Here is a 24,742-nt window from a genome sequence, read left to right as displayed (position 1 = left end):
TTTCTCTCCATGTTATCCAACAACAATGACAGCAAAATGAAAAAATGGCCTCCAGGAGCAGTGGATTCACAGTGTAGGTACCTAGCCCCAGTGATAATCCTGGAGGCAAAAAAAGAAAAGAAAATTCCATACTCATTAACAATCAGTCTTATTTTCCATTATCATCTGCCCTAACTCCTCCTCCTCCAGGCAATTACTGATTCCCCCCTCACCAACCCTGTCGTTAGAGTTGCCTATTCAGGACCTTTTATATAAATGGAATCAAACAATACATGTTCCTTTGTAACTGGTTTTTCTTTTTCTTTTTTCTTTTATTTATTTAATTAATTTTTAAATTATTTTTTTTAATTTTTGAGATGCAGAGAGAGAGAGAGAGAGAGAGAAACACCAGAGCACTGCTCAGCTCAGGCTATGGTGGTGTGGGGGATTGAACCTGGGATTTAGGAGCCTCAGGCGTGAGAGTCTGTTTGCATAACCATTATGCTGTCTCCCCCACCCGTAACTGATTTTTCTTATTGAGCACACAAAGCAGAGAGGGAAGAGACTGAGGAGTGAGAGAGATATGCTGTGCCCAAGATTGAACCAGGAACCTCAGCCATGAAAGTCCAGTGCACTACCAGTTGAGCTGTTTCCCCAGCCACACTCAGCATAATACTTTTAAGGTTCAAGGGCCAGGTGGTGGAACACCTGGTTGAGTGCACATGTTACAGTGCACAAGGACCCAGGTTAAAACCTCTAGTCCCCACCTGCAGGAGGGACAATTTACAAGTGGTGAAGCAGTGCTTCAGGTGTCTGTCTCTTTCCCTGTCTTCCCCTTCCTCTAGATTTCTGGCTGTCTCTATCCAATAAGTAAATAAAGGTAAAAAAATATACTTTTAAGGTTCATTCACATTGCAGCATACAGTTCATTCTTTTTACTGAGGATTATTTTTTTATTTTCATTTATTTTTTATTTTATTTATTTAAAAAATTTTTAAAATTTGTTATTGGATAGAGACAGAGAGAAATTGAGAGAGAAGGTGGAAATAGAGAGGAAGAGAGACAGAGAGAAGTCTGCAGACCTGCTTCACTGCCTGTGAAGTGACCCCCCTGCAGGTGGGGAGCCGGAGGCTCAAACCGGGATCCTAACCGGTCCTTGTGCTTTGTGCTGCGTGCGCTTGTGCACTTAACCCACTGCGCTACCACCCGACTCCCTCATTTATTTATTTTTATATTATAGAATTACATGTTGATAGGGGCTTGAATCCACACCATTCCCACCACCAGAGTTCTGAATCCTCACTTTCCCCAGTGCAATCCATCACAGTTCCCCTAAGGTTGTAGACATGGGCCAACCATCTTCTCTACAACTATCTGTCCATTTATTTATACAGTTGCTCCTTCATTTTCTGATTCAGTCCTCTCTTCCCATCTAAGCCTCTCATGACGATAACTACCTCCGCTGAGAATTAAAAATTAACACTATAGCATAACTATCTTTTAAAAAATATTTTATTTATTTATTAGTGAGAAAGATAGGAGGAGAGAGAGAAGGAACCAGACATCACTCTGGTACATATGCTGCCAGGGATCGAACTCAGGACCTCATGCTTGAGAGTCCAGTGCTTTATCCACTGTGCCACCTCCCGGACCACAGTATATACTTTTCCTTATATATAAGTTGAATAGTTTTTTACCAAATAAAATGTAATCTCTGATGGCTATTAGAATCAAATCAGAACAAATATAGATCTTTCTTTTTTCCTTTAAATAATGACACAGAGAGGCACAGAGTGAAAGAGACTGAAGCACCAATACTTCCTTCAATGCAGTGAGGGCCAGGCTTGAGCCTGGGTCCTGTATATGACAAATTAGAACACTATCCAAGTGAGCTATTTCATTGACCCAATTGGGTATCTTTCTTTTTAAAAAAAGAATATTTATTTATTTCCTTTTGTTGCTCTTGTTGTTTTTTTTAAATATTTATTCCCTTTTGTTGCCCTTGTTGTTTTATTGTTGTTATTGTTGTCGTTGTTGGATAGGACAGAGAGAAATGGAAAGAGGAGGGGAAGACAGAGAGGGGAAAAGAAAGATAGACACCTGTAGACCTGCTTCACCTGTGAAGTGACTCCCCTTCAGGTGGGGAGCCAGGGGCTCGAACCGGGATCCTTATGACAGTCCTTGTGCTTTGTGCCACGTGTGCTTAACACACTGTGCTACCACCCAACTCCCCCAATTGGATATATTTCTATGTTGAGATTTTTTATTTATTTATGAGAGAAACAGGAAGTAAATAGAACATGGTACATGTGCTGCTGGAGATTGAACTTGGGGCCTAGTGCTTGAGGGTCCAATGCTTTATCCACTGCACCATTACGTGAACCACAATTGAATTCTTATCTTTTTAAATTTTTTTATTCTCTTTATTTATTTGATAGAGACAGCCAGATATTGAGAAGAAGGGGGAGATAGAAAGGGAGAGAGACAGAGAGACACCTGCAGCACTGCTTCACCACTTGTGAAATTTTCCTCCTGCAGGTGGGGACCAGGGGCTTGAACCCGGGTTCTTGTGCATTGTAACACGTGCACTCAACCAGGTGTGCCAATACTGGCCCCCCTGAATTTAATTCTACAGAAATGTAATTACTGAAGGACGATAAATGACATAGTGGGGGTTGTATTGTTAAATGGGAAACTGGGGAATGTTATTCATGTATAAACTATTGTATTTACTGTTGAATGTAAAACATTAATTCCCCAATAAAGAAATAAATTTAATAATAAAAAAAGAACTATAATTACACTGCTAGGGAAGAGGCTCGGTGGGTAGTGTGCTTGCTTTGCAAGTGTGAAGTCCTGGGTTCAATCCCCAGCATAGTAAGCACATCATACTTTCTTGGAGGAGCAGGAGGAAGGGGGAAGGAGACAGAGAGAGGAAGAAGACCTATTATGAGGAGTTATCTTATAGTTGAAATAAAAAAAAATTCCCTCTAAACTTTCTGATGTGTATTATAGTTTAGTGGAAAGAGAGGGGCCAGGTGGTGGTACCCCTGGTTGAATGCACATGTTAATAGGTTCAAGCTCCTGGTCCCCACCTGCAGGGAAGTTTTACAAGTAGTGAAGCAGTGCTACAGGTGTCTCTCTTTCTCTCTCCTTCTCTATCTACCCTCCACTCTCAATTTATGTCTCTATCCAATAAATAAATAAAAGTATAAAAAAGAAATATAATGCCTTGCCCTAAATGCTCCTGTTCTTCTGACTTCCAGGAAAATAGAGGAATGCGGGGCCAGGTGGTGGCGCACCTAGTTGAGTGCATGCATTACAATGCACAAGAACCTGGGTTCGAGCTCCCCCCCACACACCTGTAGGGGGAAAGCTTTATGAGTGGTGAAGCAGGGTTGCAGGTGTCTCTCTGTCTCTCTCCTTCTCTTATCACCCCCTCCCTCTTGTTTTCTGTCTGTCTCTATCCAATAAATAAAGATAATAATAAATAAAAAATTATGAGAGCCAGGTGGTAGCACAGCGGGTTAAGCGCACATGGCACAAAGCACAAAGACGGGTGTAAGGATCCCGGTTTGAGCCCCCGGCTCCCCGCCTGCAAGTGAATAGCTTCACAGGCGGTGAAGCAGGTCTGCAGATGTCTATCTTTCTCTCTCCTCTGTCTTTCCCTCCTCTCTCCATTTCTCTCTGTCCTATCCAAAAATGAAGACAACAATAATAAATATTTTAAATAAATATTTTAAAAAAAATAAAAAAAAGAAAATAGAGGAATGCATTTAAGTAGATTGTTCAAGTGACATCCGTCAGGGAGAAAGCAAAATACCCAGATTAAGAGTCTCCTGTTTTTGCAAATGTGAGATTTAGAAGAGGGCACGTCCAGTCATACGTTAGAAATTCCTAAATTCAGTCGGGTGGTGGTGAAACTGGTATGTTACTATTTGTGGGTTTTGCAGGGGGAAAGATTCACGAGTGGCAAAACAGTGCTGCAGATGTCTCTCTCTTTCTCCCTCTCAATTTCTCTACAAAAAAAAAAAAAGGCTGCCAGGAGCAGTGAGTTCATCATGCATGCACCGAGTGTCAGTGGCAACCCTAGTGACAGATAAAAAAAAATCCCTAGGTCTCAGATGTATACACAAATTCTTAGAGAACTAATTAATATGAGGCCTATGTGACATATACAAGTCACCAGTTCAGAGTCCCATTTGGTGTCATAAAGCATGGTATTTTCATTTTATTGTTCCTACAGATTGGCCTTCACCCAATATTATGTCTTGGTGGGTCTCCAGATTGTGTGTCTGGTTTGTGCTTGGCAAGAACTTAAGTGTCAAACTAAGGGAGCTAGAATCCTGGGAGATGGCCGATTTCCCCACTGAACTCTTTAGCCAAGTTCTGCCTCTTCTATTCCTAAATGAGTTGGGCCGCAGAACTTCTGAGTCACTAGCAGCAGAGAGAAGGACATTTTGGGAGTGTCTTTGCCTCGCTTACAGGGGTAGCTGGAACACGGAGAAGAGATCCTTGACTCATTCCGCCGGAGGATTGGGTATTGTGTCATTCCTCACACATGATGTTCTGCCAGGCGGTGGAGACCACGTATCATGGGACTTACTCATGCTAGTGACTCCTCCCCTTTCTCCTCTGCTCCCAAGTCCTATTTCTTTGCCCCGCCTCCTTCAAGACTAGGGGACGAGGACGGCTGGATACAGGAAATTCCGTTCAGCCAACTTGTTCGTTGGGTCTAAAGAAAATCGGCATTGGGGAAATGAAAGATGTGTCTTATACCATTCTCCAGAATGCTTTGCCTTTCTCCTATTGAGGCTGTATTTACTTTCGTTATCCCTGAAGAATTCTATTCTACTCAAGATGTCCGCAATCTTTACACTGGCCTTGTCCTAGTTAAAGTTGTTTCGCCTCTCCCTTCTTTTCTCTGAGCCCCGAATTCTCAGTCTTTTCCCGTTCCAGCTGCGTGACCTTGAGTGAATCACAACTTTCCGGGCCCTACTTTCCTGTGAAGTGGGTCAAACGTCTACACACCACGCCTGTCGCGAGAACAAAAGGGAAAACACTTGGCGAGCTGCAAAAACGGGGAGCAACGTTAGCCACGTTAAATCTGGGCAGCAAAGTCACTCTTCCGGGACCCCTCCCTTTCCTTTGGGACCCGCCAGGCAAATCCCGCCCAGGCTGCCAGTTCTCGCCCCTCTCCTCTCGCAGTCTTCCCATTGGCTTACGCACTGTCCGTGCGGCGCTCAGTGTTGACGTCACCTCTCCCCCGACCTCCGCCGGCGCTCGATGATGGCGCTCGGCCACGCCTCTTGCCGCGCCTGGCTTCCCTCGGGGCCCTGCCCATCGGGCCCAACGCGACGCGGGGCCCGCCCCGTGGGTGACGTGCGGTGCGCGCAGCCGGGCCGCTCAGGCAGTTGGTGCTGCAGTGGTTGGGCTGAGCGCTCACCTACCCCTCCCCTTCTCCGGCCCCGGCCCCCACCCGGGCGGGCCCAGCCCCAGCCCCAGCCCCAGCCCCAGCCCCAGCCCCAGCCCCAGCCCCAGCCCCAGCCCCAGCCCCAGCCCCAGCCCCAGCCCCAGCCCCAGCCCCAGCCCCAGCCCCAGCCCCAGCCCCAGCCCCAGCCCCAGCCCCAGCCCCAGCCGGGCCCGTCCCGCGCGGGCCCGTGCTGCCCCCCTCCGCCGGAGACGCCCGGGGCCGCCCGCCCGCCACCATGGAGCTGGAGGACGGTGTGGTGTACCAGGAGGAGCCCGGCGGCTCCGGGGCCGTGATGTCGGAGCGGGTGTCCGGCCTGGCCGGCTCCATCTACCGCGAGTTCGAGCGACTCATCGGGCGCTACGACGAGGAGGTGGTCAAGGAGCTGATGCCACTGGTGGTGGCGGTGCTGGAGAACCTGGACTCGGTGTTCGCGCAGGACCAGGAGCACCAGGTGGAGCTGGAGCTGCTGCGGGACGACAACGAGCAGCTCATCACCCAGTACGAGCGGGAGAAGGCGCTGCGCAAGCACGCCGAGGAGGTGAGGGCCGGCGGGGCGGGGGCCGGCCCGAGGGAGACCGGGCGGAGGGTCGCAGCGGGCCGGGCAGGGCAAGGGGCGCGCCAGCCTGCCGGGGACGAGCCTGGAGCTGCGGCCCTGGCGGCGCCGCGAGGCTGCGGCGTCCCGGGACCCCGGCCGGGGGTTTGCAGGTCGTGGCAGGCTCGTGGGTGTCCAGGGGAAGGAGTCAGCTGGGGGAGGCGCGGCCCCGGGAGGAAGCGACAGCCTGGCCTGCGGGCACCTGGGTTTGGCTGAGGGCGGGGGTTTTACGGTGTCCGCTTTTGCTTCTTGTTGTCTAGGGAAGTTTCCGACCCCCGCGGGGTAGTTGGATGGTGGCTCCAACTTGTAGGGTGTGTGTGGGAGCGGGGGACGCGAATGTGAGCGCCCCAGTCTGGGTCTGTAACATCCGCTGTTTCCAGTTCCTTTCTAGGAGGTGGCTGTTTGGGAGAAGTTTAGAATTCTCTCTTTCTTCAGTCAGTTTCTTCTTTGTTGTGTTAACCCTACTGAGAAAGAGGTTTTGACTATTATTAATTTTTTTCAACGTGCCTTGTCAGCACTTCAAGGTTGGATAGCGAAACTCTAGAGTTTACGATCCCATACCTAGACACTCCTCTATATCAGGTGGTAACCTTGGAGAGTTCCCTTTAAAAGCTCTCTATTTATTAAGAGCACTTGGGGGGCGGGGTTCAGGTGACTGTTGGCAACCCTTTCCCGACTGCAATTTATAGGTGCATTTGGTTGGTCGTTAACTCGAACACCTCAGCAGTGACCTTCGGCACTCGCCCCCGAACCTGAACCTTTTGGCAAGCTGGGGTGCAGGTGATTAAGTCTTCTACTCCTCGAGACAGTCTACATTTTTAGTTTTCGAGATGAGATGCGTTGGTATACTTTCTGTAGAGCTTAGCCATTGTAGGCAAAGTGTCCTGTTTATTTCCTGAGCATTTAGCATACCTGGCTGAGTACGTGGTGATTGAAGGAAGCTAATAAAGGAATGGCATGTAATTTCCCAAAAGTACTTAAAAGATTTTTAGCGTTTTAGATTTGTTTAGCAGCTCATTAACTAGTACTAAATAGTAGCACCATTTAAACCTCTCGTTTTGTACAAAATCAAATATTTTTTGTTTGTTTTCTTTTTTTAAAGCTTGACTGTGGTAGTAATCTTTAGTTCTGATTTTGTGATTAATTTGTGTCAAAAGAAACTTTTGAATTTGCCAAACAAAATTGACTTTATTTCAGGGATATTTCCAAGTAATGTAGAGGAGGAAAGATTATTTATAAACCAGAGATCAGGTCTCCTTCTGAGATGTCATGACATATCTTCTTGCTCAGACAGGCTCTTGCTAGTGTGTGTGAATATACATTAGACTGGGAAATTAACCACATACATTCACAGGTGAGAAGTTGACCTACTATGGCCCTATCATCTCAGATAAAATAAATGATTTCTTCAGTTTTAAACTGTCAGTTCATGGGCAAGATGCCAGAGTCACATAATGCCAACAGAACCTTCTGCAGAATCAAAATAAAACTCCTAGGCTTGGGTTGTGTATTACTTTTTTTTTTTTTTCTTTCCCTCCAGGGTTATTGCTGGGGCTCAGTGCTTGCACTACGAATCCGAATCCACTGCTCCTGGAGGCCATCCCCCCATTTTTGTTGCTCTTGTTGTTATTGTTGCCATTGATGTTGTTGTTGGATAGGATAGAGAGAAATTGAGAAGGGGAGTGGGAGATAGTGAGAGAGAAAGATAAGACATCTGCAGACCTGTTTCAGCACTTCTGGAGCATCCTTAGAAGGTAGAGCTTGGGGGTGCAGGGGGCGGGGCTTCACCGCTTGTGAGGTGACCCCCCTGCAGGTGGGGAACCGGGATCCTTAGGCCGGTCCTTTGTGCCATGTACACTTAATCTGCTGGGCTACTGCCTGCCCTCTCCCACCCCCCACCCCCATGACCTTTTTTGTATAGTTCATAGCCAACTCCCAGACCACAAAGAGAAACTATGCTGTTATCAGTCTTTATGTAAGATCATAAATCAGGTTTACCTAGTATCTAGAAATTTAGTCTGTCTTAGAGCCATATGCAGAGTGAATTCTGTGCTTCCTTATCTGTGAGTGCTTTGTTTCTGACCTTTAATATGGAGACTGAAGAGTCTGCTCATAGCAGAAGTGCCTCAGGGTATTTACAGCAAACTTAATTGTAAAGTAACAGACTGTACACCAACAGAAAGTATACAGTAAATTCTGAGCCTCTTTGTACAAATTTAGGAGGGTAAGTAAATGCTTTAGAAGTGAAGTGGTTGATTTCTTCCTTGTAGGATCCCTCAGCCAGGACTCAGAAATTTAATCTTTATCACAATATTACTTAATTTGAATAACTTCTGTCTTTTTTCCACCCTTGCTTCTGTTTGAATTGTGTGTGTGTGTGGAGTTGGCAGTTTTAGTGAGTCTGTAAAAACCACCTATTTTGAGACTGCCAAAATAGCTCACCTGGTCAGGGCAACTACTGCTTTGCCGTGTACATGACCCAGTTCAAGCCTGGCCCCCACTATGTTGGAAGAAGCTTCAGTACTGTGTTGTCTTGATCTAAGACTTTATTTATTAATGAGAAAGGGGAGGAGGAGAGAGAAAGAACCAGACCACACTGTGGTACATGTGCTCCCGGGGATTGATCTCCTGACCTCACGCTGAGACGGTGCCTTATCCAATGTGCTATCTCCCAGGCTACTGTCTCTTTCTAAAAAGGTCAGCCAGGAGTGGTGAAGCCCTTATGATGATAAAAAGCAAGCAAACAAAAAGTACTTAAGTAGCCTGGAGAAATAGCTCACTTGGATAGTGTACTGCTTTGTCATGTGCGCGATCAAAGGTTGAGCCTGGCCCCAACACATTGAAGGAAGCTTCATTGCTGTGGTCTCTCTCTGCCTCTCTGTCTCTAAGAAAACAAACAAACAAAAAACCCAACCAACCAAACAAAAAAACAACCCTAGTGCAGTTGTGGAGGTGGCTCAATAGGTAAAGCATGTTCTTGAAACTCTAGGCTCTTTTATTTTTTTGCCTCCAGGGTTATTGCCAGGGCTCGGTGCCTGCACCAGGAATCCACTGCTTCTGGAGACCATTTTTTCCCCTTTTGTTATTGTTGTGGTTATTATTGTTGTTGTTGTTGCTGTCGTTGGATAGGACAGAGAAATTGAGAGAGGAAGGGAAGACAGTGGGAGAGAAAGATAGACACCTGCAGACCTGCTTCACCACTTCGTTGGATAGGACAGAGAGAAATCGAGAGAGGAGGGGAAGACAGAGAGTGGGAGAGAAAGATAGAAACCTGCAGACGTGAAGCGACTCCCCCACAGGTGGGGAGCCAGGTGCTCCAACCGGGATGGTTAAGGTCTTTGTGCTTCGTGCCACATGCACTTAACCTATGCTGCGCTACCACCTGACTCCCGAAACTCTAGGCTCCTATCTTTGGCACTATATACAACTTTTTGTCTCTGTGTGTCTGTCTGTCTCTCTCTGTCTCTTTCATTAAATAAACCATTAAAATATTATTTATTAATGCAGAGAGAAAAAAATAGAGCATCACTCTGGCATATGTGATGCTGGGATTGAACTTAGGACCTCATGCTTGCAAGTCAGACACTCTACCATCTGTCACTTCCCCCCAGCCATTAAATAAATCTGACAGCAACCTCAAGTAGTAATAATTTTGGCCAAGGGAGATAGCATAATAATTATGCAAAAGACTTTCATGCCTGTGGCTCCAAAAGTCTGGAGTTCAACTTCCTTACACCATAAGCCAGAGCCCAGCAGTGCTCTGGTTAAAAAAAAAAAGAAGAAAGAAAGAGAAAGAAAAGAAAAACCCCCACTATTTTTAAAGAATTTGTGACCAGTTTCAAGCTAATAATTTTATTACCACTCTCTTTGGGACAGCCACATCCAAGTTCTACCTGATGCTTTTACCCATGCTGGTCCCTTGGCCTAGAAGGCTTCTTCCTTTTTAAAATAATTAAAAAATTTTTATTTTAATGATAAACATACAGAGAAGAACAGGTCACTTCTCAGCTTTGGCTTATAGTGATGCTGGGGATTGAATATGGGAGCTTCAGGCATGAAAGTCTCCCCCAGTCTAGCCTAGAATGCTTTATTTATTCCTTTACAGTTCCACCCTGTCTAGTTCTTCACCCAGTTTAAATTTCATTTCTTCAGTGAGATCTTGCATATCTATTCAGAGTAAATTCTGTGAATCTGAGTGGTTTATTTGTAAGATAGTGAGTTGGCCTTTTTTTAAAAAAAAAAAAAGATTTATTACTGTGTGTGAGTGAGAGAGAATGAACACACCACAGTGTCACTCTGGTATGTGTGATGCTGGGAATAAAACTTAGGACCTCATACTTGAGAATCTAATGCTCTATTCACTTGCCACTGCAGTCAATGACTTTTTTTTTTTTTTTTTTTCCTTAAAGATTTTATTACATATGAGAGTTTCACATGAGATGGAAAAAGCCAGGTCAGAGTACCACTTTCTTTATACAATGCCGGGGTCAAACTGTAAATCTCAGACATGCAAGTCTGATGCTATTTCCTGGATCATTTTTAAATTTTATTTTACTTATTTATTTGAGAGAGGGAGAGAGAGAGCACGAGACTGACCAACCCACCTACTGACCTGCTCAGCTTTGCTGTTTTATGGTGGTGTTGGAAATCTGGTTTCTTGGAAGTATGAAAGGGTGGTACACAATACCTGTGATATCTCTCTGCCCATAGATTTGTGATTTTATTTATTCATGGAGAGAGGAGGAGGAGGCATCTTATGCTTGAGAGTTTAATATTTTATCCACTGTGCCACCTTCTGGGCCATCAATCAGTGATTCCCCCCCACCCCCAAGTAATTTTTTTTTTTTTTTTTTTGGTGATGAATAGTGGTTTACCAGACTATAAGACTACAGGGTACAGTTTCATACTGTACCCACTACCGAAGTTTTGTGCCCCACCTTCCCAGTAATAACCACCACAGTTCTCACAAAGTCTTTGAGACAGTAAAAACAAAAGTTTGGATAGAAAATGTTATTGGATAGAAGTGTTATTCATAATCTAGGGAAGAATGTGTCAGTGTTTTTTTAAAATATGATTTTTGTATGTGTTTTTATTATTTTAAAAAATATTCATTTCCTTTTGTTGCCTTTGTTTTATTGTTGTTATTGATGTCGTCGTTGTTGGATAGGACAGAGAGAAATGGAGAGAGGAGGGGAAGACAGAGAGGGAGCAAGAAAGACACCTGCAGATCTGCTTCACCGCTTATGAAGCGACTCCCCTGCAGGTGGGGGGCTGGGGGCTCGAACTGGGATCCTTAACGCTGGTCCTTCTTGTGCTTTGTACCACGTACGCTTAACCTGCTGTGCTACTGCCCAACTCTCGTGTTTTTATTTTTTCATCATAATTTGTTTTGAATCATAAAAAAAGTCTTCCATGATAGGTAAACAAAATGAGTTAAAGAACCTTTTCCTTAGAAAGTTTGAGGGCTGGGGAGACAGCTTAATTGTTACGTAAAAGGTTGTGCCTGAGGCTCATAGTTCCTATGCTCAATCCTCAGAACCACTTTAAAAGCCAGAGCTGAGTAGTGCTCTGGTCTTTCTCTGTCATTAAAATAGCATGATTTTAAACAAAGAAATGTAGTTTGAAGTGATTCTGTGACTCTTTATTTTTAACTACTGTTGATCTCAAAGTGAGGGCTTGTTTAACAAATATATTTATTTATTTATTTATTTATTTATTTATTTATTGCCACCAAGGTTATTTCTGGGGCTTAGTGCCTTCATGACTCCACAGTTCCTGGTGGCTATGAACATATTATTTTTCCTTTTTCTTTCTTTTTGTTAAGAGTCTCAGGGATAGAGAAAAATAGAGAAGAGTAAAGGGACAGAAGGAAAAATATCTGCAGGTGGGTGGCAGGGACTTAAACCAAGGTCCTTGTGCATGGTAACCTGTGTGTCTGCTCATTTGGGAGAGCCATCACCCAGCCCCAAGGTGAGAGTTTTTACGACATCATAGGGTAGAGCATGAATATATATACAAATGAAGATGCAACTCTTCATTCTTTCTTTTCTCCCTTCTTGAATAATAGCAGCATACACATGAAGAGAGTGGGGTGAAGAGTTTATATTTGCAGGGCTGGGTGGTGGCGCTCCTGGTTGAGTGCCTGTGTTATCATGTGCAAGGACCCGGGTTCGAGTCCCCAGTCCCCACCTGCGGGGGAAAGCTTTGTAAGTGGTGAAGCAGTGTTGCAGGTGTCTCTCTGTCTCTCTGCTCTATTACCCCCTTATCTCTCGACTTCTGGATGTCTCTATCCAATAAATAAAGATGAAAAATATTAAAAAAAGAAATAAAAAGAATTTATATTTCATAGAAAGAAGCAAAGGGACTTTTAATTATTTTTTAAAAAATATTTATTTATTCCCTTTTTGTTGCCATTGTTGCTTTTATTAGTTACTATTATTGATGTCATCATTGTTAGATAGGACAGAGAGAAATGGAGAGGGGAAGACAGAGAGGGGGAGAGAAAGATAGACACCTGCAGACCTGTTTCACCGTTTGTGAAGCGATTACCCTACAGGTGGGGAGCCGGGCGCTGGAACCGTGATCCTTATGCTGGCCCTTGGGCTTTGTGCCACCCGTGCTTAACCCGCTGTGCTACTGGCCGTCCCCCCCTTTTTAAAAAAAAAAAATATTTTACTTATTAATCAGAAAGGAGGAGAGAGAGCAAGAACCAGACATCATCCTGGTACCTGTGCTGCCGGGGGTGGGTTGAACTCTCATGCTTGAGAGTTTGGTGCTTTATCCACTGTGCCATCTCCCAGACCACAGGACTTTTAATTTTTTTCTGATTTTTTTTTTTGGCTTAAAAATTAGATTAATTAATGTTAAGGTACGGGAGACTGCTGAGTCTTTTTTTTTTTTTGCCACCAGGGTTATCACTGGAGTTCCTTCCTTGCTTCCTCCCTTCCCCTTCCCCTCCCCCTCCCCCTTCCCCTTCCCCTCCCCCTCCCCCTCCCCTCCCCTCCCCTCCCTCCCCTTTCCTCCCCTTCCTTCCCCTCCTCCCTTCCTTCCTTTCCTCCCTCTTCTTCCTATTTTATTTGATAGAACAGAGAGATATTGAGAGGGAAGGGTGAGAGAGAGACATTGCAGACCTGCTTCACCACTCATGAAGTGTATCCCACACAGGTGAGGAGCAGGGGCTCAAACCTGGTTCCTTACACATGGCGGGTAATGTGTGCACTCAGCCAGGTGCGCCACTGCCTGACATACTGAGTAGTTTCTGATTAACTTTTTCCTCAGTTAAACACGCTTAAAGCATTAACAAAATTGATTTATTTTATTTATATTTATTTTTTAAAAGATTTTATTTATTCATGAGAAATAATAGGAGAGAGAGAAAGAGCCAGACATCACTCTGGTACATGTGCTGCTGGGGATTGAACTCAGGACCTCATGCTTGAGAGTCCAATGCCTCATCCACTGTGCCACCTCCTGGACCACTTTATTTTTCTTTTCTTTTTTTTTAAATACTTATTTATTTATCTATCTTTTATTGCCCTTGTTGTTTTATTGTTGTAGTTACTATTATTGTTATTGACGTCACCATTGTTGGATAGGACAGAGAAATGGAGAGAGAAGACGGGGAGAGAAAGATAGACACCTGCAGACCTGCTTCACTGCCTGTTAACACAGTGTGCTACCGCCCGACTCCCATATTTTTATTTTCAAAATCAAAGTTGATCAAGTTGTTTTTCTTCTTTTATATGTATATTTTCAATATTTACTTTTCATTTTGCTGCCCTTGTTTTTTTATTGTTGTAGTTATTTTTGTTGCTACTGATGTCATCGTTGTTGGATAGGACGGAAATGGAGAGAGGAGGGGAAGACAGAGAGGGAGAAAGAAAGACAGACTCCTGCAGACCTGCTTTACCACCTGTGAAGTGACTCCCCTGCAGGTGGGGAGTCGGGGGCTTGAACTGAGGATCCTTACACTGTTCCTTTAACCCACTGCGCTACCGCCCGACTCCCAATCAAGTTCTTTTCCTTAGAAGTTATAAACACTGACGGGTAAGATTCATGGGCAAGAAAACAAGCACTAGTATTCTGTGTTCTTTTTTATTAAATGTTAATTCACGTTCTCAAAATATTTCAATCAAAACCTAAGGAAATTGATTTGTTTGCAAAACAATTTTTTTTTTTTTTTAACCAGAGCACTGCTCAGCTCTGGCTTATGGTGGTGTGGGGGATTGAACCTGGGACTTTGAAGTCTCAGGCACAAGTCTCTTTGCATAACCATTATGCTGTCTACCCTCTGCTCCAAAACAGTTTTTATAATGATGGAACTGATCATCTCTGGTTTATCATGGTGCTGGATATTGAACCTGGGACCTCAGAGCCTTAGGCATTAAATCTATTTGCATAGCCATTTTTCTGTCTCTCACTGTTTTTTTTTTTTTTTTCCCTCTAGGGTTATTGCTGGGGCTTGTGCCTGCACTAAGAATCCCCTGCTTCTGTAGGCTATTTCTTCCCTTTTTGTTGCCCTTGTTTATTGTTGTTGTTGTTATTGTTGCCATTGATATCGTTTTTTTGTTGGATAGGACAGAGAAATGGAGAGAGGAAGGGAAGACAGAGAGGGGGAGAGAAAGATAAGACACCTGCAAACCTGCTTCACCATTTGTGAAGCGGCTCCCCTGCAGATGGGGAATTGGAGACTGGAACCGGGATCCTTAGCTGAAATGGGATCCTTATGTTGGTCCTTGCGCTTTGTGACATTTACACTTAACCCGCTGCGCTACCACCCCCCCTCCCCCAAGCTCACTATGTTTTAAAAACACTTTATAGGGGTTTAACCCCTCGCACCACTATAAGCCAGAGTTGAACAGTGCTGTGGTTAAAAAAAAAGTGAAAACAAAAAACACCTAATATTTAAGGGTCTGGCAGTGATGCTCCCAGTAGAGCACACATGTTATGATGTGCAGGGACCTGTGGGAAGTTTCACAAGTGGCGAAGCAGTGCTACAGGTGTGTCTCCCCCCACCTCTTCCTCTCCCTACCCCACTCCTCCCATTTCTCCCTTCCCTTTCAATTTTTTTTCTCTCTCTGTCCAAAAATGAATACATAAAACAAAACATTAAAAAAAACCCTTTATATTTCAAAAGGAAAACACAGGATTGTGAGGTGATAGTATAGTGGAGAGGCAAAAAAAAGCTTCTATGCCTGAGGCTCCCAAGTCCCAAGTTCAATCCCCAGCACCACCATAAGCCAGAGCTGCCCAGCCCCCAAGTGTTTTATTTTTTGATCCTCAAAAATGTATGTATTTTTCAGAATAGCAAAGCTTTTCAGTAACTTCCCCAGAACATTTTATTAGGGAAAAATTTATACAGAAAAATGAAGAGCACATTGATTATCTGTGATTATCATAGATTATCTATTGATTACTATGCTTATCTAGATTTATGCATACACATATGTACAGATAGCATATGTGTATACAACATGTCCATGTTTGAAAAGTGTTGTAGCATTTAAATGTAAGTCACAGGAAAAGGAGAACTACGTAGTTTACCTGCAAAGATACCAGCTTTGTCATGTGTGCAGCCCAGGTTCAGATTCAGCCGCCACTGCACTGGGAGAACTGTCAGTGCTAAGGTGTCTATCTTATCTCTCTGTTTTTGTCTGAAAAAGTAGCCCCAGAGCAGTAAAGCTATGGTGATGATCAAAAGAATAGAAGTAAATCACAAATACAATGTATGTTGTTCCCTCAGTACTTAACACACTTATCTCTTAAAAAACAATACTCTTCTACTACATCACCACAAAATTAAATAGTTTTGAGAACATTTTCTAATATCTAATAATCCATAATTTAATTTTTTTTTACTAGAGCACTGCTCAGCTCTGGCTTATGGTCGGTCAAGGGATTGAACCTAGGATCTTAGAGCGTCTGGGACCCTTGGTGCTTCAGGCATGAAAGTCTGTTGCATAACCATTATGCTATCTGCCAAGCTCATAGAATTATTAAAATTTTTTTTTATTTTTATTTTATTTATTGGATAGAGATAGCCAGAAATCTAGAGGGAAGGGAGTGACAGAGAGAGAGAGAGAGAGACAGAGAGACACCTGCAACATTGCTTCACCACTTGCAAAGCTTTCCTCCTGCAGGTGGGGACTGGGGCTCAAACCTGGGTCCTTGCACATTATTGCATGTGCGCTCAGCCAGGTGTGCCACTACCCAGTCCCCCTTAAAGAATTATCTTTGCTTATAATTTGAGAGCCTGTTAAATTCTAAAGGGTCTAGGATTTTTATGATTCTGGATTCTTACTATCCTTTGAAATGTATTCCCTGCCTGCCTGCCTGCCTGCCTGCCTACCTGCCTCCAGGGTTATTGCTGGGGCCTGCTGTCTACATCAATCCATTGCTCCTGGTGTTTGTTTGTTTGTTTGTTTGTTTATTTAACTGGATAGAAATTGAGAGGGGAGAGGGAGATAGAGAGGAGAGAAACACCTGCAGACCTGCTTCACCGCTAGTGAATCGGACCCCCTGCTGGTGGGGGCGGTGCTCCAACACTGCTTTGTACTGTGTGCGCTTAACTGAGTGCACTACTGCTGGTCCCTCTTGAAATTATTTTTCCTCCCTTCCTTCCTTCCTTCCTTCCTTCCTTCCTTCCTTCCTTCCTTCCTTCCTTCCTTCCTTCCTTTCTTTCTTTTTCTTTCCTTTTTTTTTTTTTTTTTTGCCTCCAGGATTATTGCTTGGTGCCTGCACTATGAATCCACTGCTCCTGGAGGTTATTTTTTTTCCCCTTTTGTTGCCCTTGTTGTTTATTGTCGTTGTTGTTGTTATTATTGTTTGATAGGACAGAGAGAAATCGAGAGAGGAGGGGAAGACAGAAAGGGAGAGAAAGACACCTGCAGACCTACTTCACTGCTTGTGAAGCAACCCTCCTGCAGGTGGGGAGCTGGGGTTCCTGTGTTGGTCCTAGCTCTTTGCGCCATGTGTACTTAACCCACTGCGCTACTGCCCAACCCCCCGAAATGTATTTTGTACTTTTTTCAGTTATTTATTTTTTTATTTTTTTAAATATTTATTCCCTTTTGTTGCCTTTGTTGTTTTATTGTTGTAGTTATTATTGTTGTTGATGATGTCGTTGTTGTTGGATAGGACAGAGAAATGGAGAGAGGAGGGGAAGACAGAGGGGGAGAGAAAGACACCTGCAGGGAGTCGGGCGGTAGCGCAGCGGTTAAGCGCAGGTGGCGCAAAGCACAAGGACTGGCATAAGGGTCTCGGTTCAAGCCCCCGGCTCCCCACCTGCAGGGGAGTCGCTTCACAAGTGGTGAAGCAGGTCTGCAGGTGTCTATCTTTCTCTCTCCCTGTCTCCCCCTCCTCTCTCCATTTCTCTCTGTCCTAGCCAACAACAAAGCATCAATAACAACAACAACAATGACTATAACAATAAAACAACAAGGGCAAAAACAAAGGGAAAATAAATTAATTTAAAAAAAAATTTAAAAAGTATTTAAAAAATAAAAAAAGAAAGACACCTGCAGACCTGTTTGAAGAGGTTCCCTGCAGGTGGGGAGCTGGGGCCCTGAACCGGGATCCTTACTCAGGTCCTTGTGCTTCATGCCACCTGCACTTACCCCGCTGCGATGCTGTATTCCCTAGTTATTTTTTTAATGACTGGGAAGAAGACCCCATGATCTTTCTTTTTATGTTACTTCATACCTGTATTAAATAGATAAGCAGACACAGATAATCAGAATCAACAACTACTTAATGGGCCAGTCACTATTTTGGATTCTAGGAATGTAGCCACAAGCAAAATAGATGAGGAAGATAGCCTGTGCTTGTTTGGAATTTGTACTGTAATAAGGAGCAGACAGACCTCTTAATTACATATTATAATATACGACAGGTGGGAAATAAGCCAGGTAGTGTCATAAAGAGTAAAAAGGAAGACATGGAAAAATCATGTTTACAAAAGGTGAAGTTGCATGGCTGGCTAAACATTCCTTGGTAGAGCATACATGTTGTACCTGGGTTTGAGCCTTGGGATACTGTATGGGAGCGAGCACCTGCCAGAGTAGGAGGCTGAGAGGGGAGGGAAACTTCTTGAATGATGAAGCAGTGTTGCTGTGTCTCTCCTGTCTCTCCCTTTCAACCCCCCCTTTTTTAAAAAAAATTTTTAGGTTTATCTATTAATTAGAGGGGGGGGTTGTATGCACGTGAGAGTGAAAACTAGACCATCACTGTGGCACATGTGATGCTGGGGACTGAACTTGAGACCACGTAGTTGCAACTATTCCACTGAGCTACTTAATTAATTCCTGGGCCACTGGGTTTTCTTATCTGATTTCTCATATTTGTTTGTTTTTGTGTTCCTTGGTATTCTTTTAAGGATCCTCTTTAGGTTTTACTCAGTACACAGCTAGACTGAGTATGCTATTACTTCTCAATGATCATTTGTAGACTATTCCAAAATATATCTCATTCAGTCATTTACATGTGTCTGTTGAGTGACAGTTCAGTGCCTAGTACTGTGCTCATTGGGGATAGCAGTGGTGAGTAATATAGATAAAAATTTTCTGGGCAGGGGTAGATAGGGTAATGGTTATGCAAAGAGACTCATGCCTGAGGCTCCAGAGTCCCAGGTTCAGTCCCCAGTTCAGTTCCAGTGGTCTGGAAAAACAAACAAGCAAACAAAACCAAAATTTTTTGCCTCATGGAGCTGACAGTCTACTAACACACCCCCACACCCCGATTTCAGTGTCACTTTCATGAGGAAATGTGGATTTACAGGATTGCTGTTACAAGGGTACACTTCCACATTTCCCCAGTATCTTTAAAACTAGATCTCTTTTTGGTGTTTCAGATCCCTATTACTGTTGTTATTAGACATGACTATCTCCTCACATGTCCAGAAGTGAATTTAACCTTCCAAGCCTTCTCCTCGCTTGTATTTATCTCTGTAGGAATATCACCATCCATCTGGTCAGAAACCAGATTAGTAATCATCATCATTATTTTTAATATTTATAATTGCATTTATAATATTAATAATAAATGATATTATTACTACCATTAAGTTATTTATTTATTTTTTAAAAAAACATTTATTCCCTTTTGTTGCCCTTCTTGTTTTATTGTTGTAGTTATTACTGCTGTTGTTATTGATGTCATCGTTGTTGGATAGGACAGAGAATTGGAGAGAGGAGGGGAAAACGGGGAGAGAAAGATAGACACCTGCAGACCTGCTTCACCGCCTGTAAAGTGATTCCCCTGCAGGTGGGGAGCCAGGGGTTCAAACCAGGATCCTCGAACCGGGATCCTTACGCTGGTCCTTGCGCTTTGCACCACCTGCACTTAATCTGCTGTTCTACCGCCGAACTACCAAGTTATTTATTTTTATCAGAGCTCTGGCTTCTTGTGGTATGGGGGATAGAACCTGGGACCTTGGAACCTCAGGATCGAGAGAGTCTTTTTGCATAACCAGAATACTATCTGTCCTGTTCTCCTGGGTTAAAAAATATAAAAATAAAATATTGCATGTCAGTACCTGGCATATAGTAACCGGCAAATATTTTCAGTGAATAGGCTACGATCTTTCTGTTTCTATTATTGCCAAGCTGTAAACATTCTTTTTATGCTCAGAGCTCTCCACAATAGGAATTCTGATCAGCTTTTAAAATCTTGAAATGACTTAAATTCTTTTTTCTTTTTTAAATTTATTTTTTTGTTCTTAGTTATTCCTTTTTGTTGCTTTTGTTTTATTGTTGTAGTTATTATTGTTGTTGTTATTAATGTTGTTGTTGTATAGGACAGAGAGAAATGGAGAGAGGACGGGAAGACAGAGAGGGGGAGAGAAAGACACCTGCTGACCTGCTTCACCGCTGGTGAAGCGACTCCCCTGCAGGTGAGGGAGTTGGGGGCTTGAACCTAGATCCTTACTCCGGTCCTTGCGCTTTGTGCCACCTGCACTTAACCCACTGTGCTACCACCTGACTCCCTCTTTTTTCTTTTTTGATAATTTTTATTTATAAAATGGAAACACCAACAAGATCATAGGATAGAGGGGTACAATTCCACACAATTCCCACCACCAGAACTCCATATTCCATCCTCTCCCTTGATAGCTTTTCTATTCTTTATCTCTCTGGGAGTATGGACCCAGGATCACTATGGAGTGCAGAAGGTGGGAGGCCTGGCTTCTATAATTTCTTCCAGGCTGAACATGGGTGTTGACAAGTTGATCCATACTCCCAGCCTCTCTCTCTCTTTCCCTAGTGGGGCAGAACTCTGGGGTGGTGGGGCTCGGACACATTGGTGGGGTTGTCTGCCCAGGGAAATCCAGTTGGCATCATGGTATCATCTGTTACCTGGTGGCTGAACAAGAGTTAAGCAGAACAAATTGTTGACTAATAATGAACCTAAAGGCTGGAATACTGCAAATGAAGATTTGGGGTCTCCGTTTTGGAAAAAGCCAGTAGGTCTATTTAGGTATATTCCAAGGGGCCCATTACTTTACTAGTTTTTTCCTGAGCCTGACATCTGATATGTAGGTGGACCCAAGTTATTGTCTGGGGAGATGATGTGAAATGACTTAAATTCTTAAAACTATGGAGCATACTCATTTTCCAGTACTTTTCTTCTCATAGCACTTCCACTGTTATATCAATTTAATCTTTCACTAGGATTAACTACTAAACTATTATGATATACTAGATAAGGAAATAATATTTTTTTACTTGGGTGGATGGATGGGTGAACATACTAAAGGTCAAACTGCTAAGTCTAATTACTTAAAGTTCTCTTTTGTGCATTCAAGTCATTGTGCTTACTTTCAGTGCCAAGTTATGCTAAAACTTTCAAAAAGTTCTTCAATAAGTTCTTTGACTTTTGCATATATAGAAAAACCATAACTTTTCACTGTAGTTATTTTAGACATTTTATTTGATCCTATAAATAGTAGGTATTCTAGAAACATTTATGCATTTAAAAAATAAAAATCCTAAAATCAGTGGAACTACTCTTGGAAGAATTATAGGGATTACTTCTGCGTTTGCAAAAACCAGGCTATTTATTTTTTAAAGTTTTGTTAGCCTCACTAGTCTTTGACCATTCTAACCACAATGGAATGGATTTATGCTGCAATTTGATTAGTTTAGCCACAAATACTTTTAAGTTGAGAAATAGGTTGGTTTATCTGAATAATTTTTATGCACATGAAAGTTAAGTGCCAAAATGTTAATTTAAGTAGTTTATTTTATCTAAGCAAATCACTGCTTACCTCTGGTTTAAGGTATTACTTGGGGATTGAACCCAGGGCTTTAAAGCTTTAAATGTGAGACTATTTTTTAAAAAATTTATTTTGCCTCCAGAGTTATTGCTGGGACTGGGTGCCAACACTATGAATCCACTGCTCCTGGCAGCCATTTTTTCTATTTTGTTGCCTTATTATTGTTGTTATTGCTATTGTTATTGTTGGATAGGACAGAGAGAAATGGAAAGAGGAGGGGAAGACAGACATGGGGGAGAGAAAGACACCTGCAGACCTGCTTCGTCACTTGTGAAGCAATTGCCCTGCAGGTAGGGAGCTGGGGACTCAAACCTGGATCCTTGGGCTTCATGCAATGAGTTCTTAACCTGGTGTACTACTGCCTACCCCCCCATCATGAGATTATTTTTGCATAACCATTATATTATCTCCCTGGCCTCCCAAATGATAATGTTAATTTATAATCTTATAATAGATACGTCTAATTAGTGTACAGCTATAATGTCCTAAAGTGAAAAAATTGGTTATTAAAACAGTTTCCTTTAAGAATATTTTATTTAGTGTACATGCATGAGAGGGAGAATCAGAACATCATGGAGTGTATGGTGCCAGGATTCAAACTGAAGACATGCTTGTACATTGATGTGCCATCTCCTGCAATTTCTTTCTTTTTTATTTATTTTTATTATTATTTACTTATTTTTAATACTAGAGCACTGCTCAGCTCTGGTGTATGGTGGTGCAGGGGATTGAACCTAGAACTTTGGTGACTCAGACATGAGAGAGAGTCTCTTTGCATTATGCTATCTATCCCTGACCCCAATTTTTTTTTTGAAGATAACATTCATTGTGAAGAATAAAAATTTCTTTCTTCCAAGATTTACCTATTAATGAGAAAGTTAGGGAGAGAGATCTGTGATGCCAGGGTTGAACTTGAAGCCTCATTCTTGAGAGTCCAGTACTTTATTTATTGCTCTACCTTCTGGGTCACAATAAACTTCTAGTTCTTGGACATAAAGATCTCTATTGCAGACCAGTGAAATAGCTTAGCTATTTGTGTGACCCAGGTTCAAGCCCTGTTTGCATTGCTTTGAAGGAAGCTTTAGTGTTGTGGTCTCTTACAGAATCCCTGCTTCTGTCTAGAAATAGACAAACAGCAAAATAAACAAAACAACTATAATGCTTGAGACCCAGCCTGGCTCCTCTGCATTGGTGAAAGCTTTGGTGCTGTGGTGTCTTTCCTCTTTTCCTGTCTCTTTATCTGAAAAAACCAGTCCAGAGCTATGAAAGCCTGGCAGTGAAACCCTGGCAGTGGAAACAAACAAAAAACAAGTAAAAACAAACAAACAAGAAAACCAAAACAGAACTATATTGTTTAAGGTCTCTTGTAGGTTATTATTATATCTGTTGTTATTACTTACTACTATTTTACTAGAGCACTACTCATCTCTGGCTTTATGGTGGTGTTAGGATTGAACCTGGAACCTTGGAGCCTCGGGTGTGAAAGTCTTGCACACCTGCTATGCTATCCTCCTGACCTTAGGTTGTTATTTTATAAATCAGATTTTTATTTTACTGCTTGATTGCAGCTTCATTTTGGACTTTATTTCAGTTACTGATTCCAAAGCAAATACTTGGGGGAGAGAGTATTTTGCAGAAAACAAATTTTAAACCTGTACCAACAGCTGTATTTATTGAAATCATTACTCCCCCAATTAATAAAAAACAGAGAACATGTAAAAAGATCAACTGACAAAAAAAAACAAACAAATACCTTTTAAAAATCATAATAGATGTATAGAATAGAAATGTGACATCAAATAGACTTTTGTAAAACCAGAAGGGTAACTTATTTATTTATTTATTTATTAGAAAGATAGGAGGAGAGAGAAAGAACCAGATATCAGTCTGGTACATGTGCTGCCGGGGATTGAACTCAGGACCTCATGCTTGAGAGTCCAACGCCTTATCCACTGTGTCACCTCCTGCACCACCAGAAGGGTAATTTTCTGAAAAGGCTATCGTTTGTCTATGATTCTCCTATGAAAATAGTCCATTTGAACTTGTTTGCTATGATTTGGGAAACACTGATAAATATCACTTTTTTTGTTGGTTCTGTGTAGTTTTAACACTTTAAAGAATACTTTTTGAGGGAGGGGAAGGCTTTCATAGGGATTTAGTTAGTCATTTACTTAATTTAATCTTTTTTTTTTTTTTTTTTGCCTCCAGGGTTATCGCTGGGGCTTGGTGCCTATGAGTCCACTGGTCCTGGAGGCCATTTTTTCCCATTTTTGTTGCCCTTGTTATTGTTGCCATTGATGTTGTTAGATAGGACAGAGAGACATCAAGAATAGAGGGGAGACAGAGGGGGAGAGAAAGATAGACACCTGCAGACCTGTTCACTGCTTGTGAGGCGACCCCCTGCAGGTGGGGAGCGGGGGGCTGGAACCAGTATCCTTACACCTGTCCTGTGCTTTGCACCATGTGCGCTCAACCCTCTGTGTTACCGCCCGATCCCCCAGTTTAATCTTTAATGTGCCTGAGAAAGATTTTAGAATAGTTGAAAATAAATGTCTCTGTGTGAAAAATCTCATAATTTTGGCTTTTTATTTATTAATTTTTTAATGTATGATAGAGAGATAGAGATCAAAGCACTCGTCAGCTCTGGCTTATGGTAGTGCTGGGGATTGAACCTAGGACCTCAGATCCTCCGGCATGAAAGTCTTTTGCATAACCATTATGCTGCTTCCCCAGACTGTTTTAAAAATATTTTGGGGTCGGGCGGTGGCGCAGTGGATTAAGTGCATGTGGCGCAAAGCCCAGGGACCAGCATAACGATCCCGGTTCGAGCCCCCGGCTCCCCACCTGCAGGAGAGTCGCTTCACAGGCGGTGAAGCAGGTCTGCAGGTGTCTATCTTTCTCTCCCCTCTGTCTCCCCCTCCTCTCTCCATTTCTCTCTGTCCTAACCAACAACGAACAACGTCAACAATGGCAATAATAATAACCACAGCGAGGCTACAACAACAAGGGCAACAAAAAGGGGGAAAATTGGCCTCCAGGAGCGGTGGATTCATGGTGTAGGCACCGAGCCCAGCAATAACCCTGGAGGGAAAAAAAAATTGTTCAATTTTTTATTTTTTGTTTTCTTTCTTTATTGGATAGAGAAATCCAGAAATCAAGAGGGAAAGGGAAGATAGAGTGAGAAAGAGAAACACCTGCAGCACTGCTTCACCACTTGCAAAGCTTTCCCCCTGGAGGTGGTGGTGGGGGTTCAGACCCTGGTCCTTACACATTGTAATGTGTGCTCAGCCAGGTGTGCTACAACCCCAGCCCCTAGAATATTTTATTAATACACACTAGAACGTTTCACATGAAACAGAGCCAAACCAAAGGATCAGTCTGGTAAATGCAGTGTTAGGAGTTGAACCAAGAACCTCGGCCATATAAA

General features: G+C 42.9%; 1 protein-coding gene and 1 long non-coding RNA gene across 6 annotated transcripts in view; one reads left to right on the top strand and one right to left on the bottom strand.

Annotated features, from left to right (window-relative positions):
* Positions 1–4,180: 4,180 nt before the first annotated feature.
* On the bottom strand, positions 4,181–5,512 carry LOC132541728 (uncharacterized). The gene is made up of 2 exons (XR_009552826.1): positions 5,209–5,512; positions 4,181–5,015 (listed from the first exon to the last, which is right to left on the bottom strand). It is a non-coding gene; the product is annotated as an uncharacterized LOC132541728 (long non-coding RNA).
* A 75-nt stretch (positions 5,513–5,587) lies between these two features.
* The window catches only part of SPAG9 (sperm associated antigen 9), a 157,933-nt gene continuing 138,778 nt past the window's right edge, over positions 5,588–24,742 (top strand). For all 5 annotated transcript variants that reach the window (XM_007525556.3, XM_007525554.3, XM_060203750.1 and 2 more), the window contains exon 1: positions 5,588–5,990. In XM_007525556.3, the coding sequence (XP_007525618.1) occupies positions 5,688–5,990 (303 nt within the window). In that variant the 5' untranslated portion in view covers positions 5,588–5,687. The remainder of the gene's footprint in view (positions 5,991–24,742) is intronic.

Source organism: Erinaceus europaeus, chromosome 12 (assembly GCF_950295315.1).
Source record: "Erinaceus europaeus chromosome 12, mEriEur2.1, whole genome shotgun sequence".
Taxonomy (NCBI): domain Eukaryota; kingdom Metazoa; phylum Chordata; class Mammalia; order Eulipotyphla; family Erinaceidae; genus Erinaceus; species Erinaceus europaeus.
This window is presented reverse-complemented; position numbering and strand designations above follow the sequence as displayed.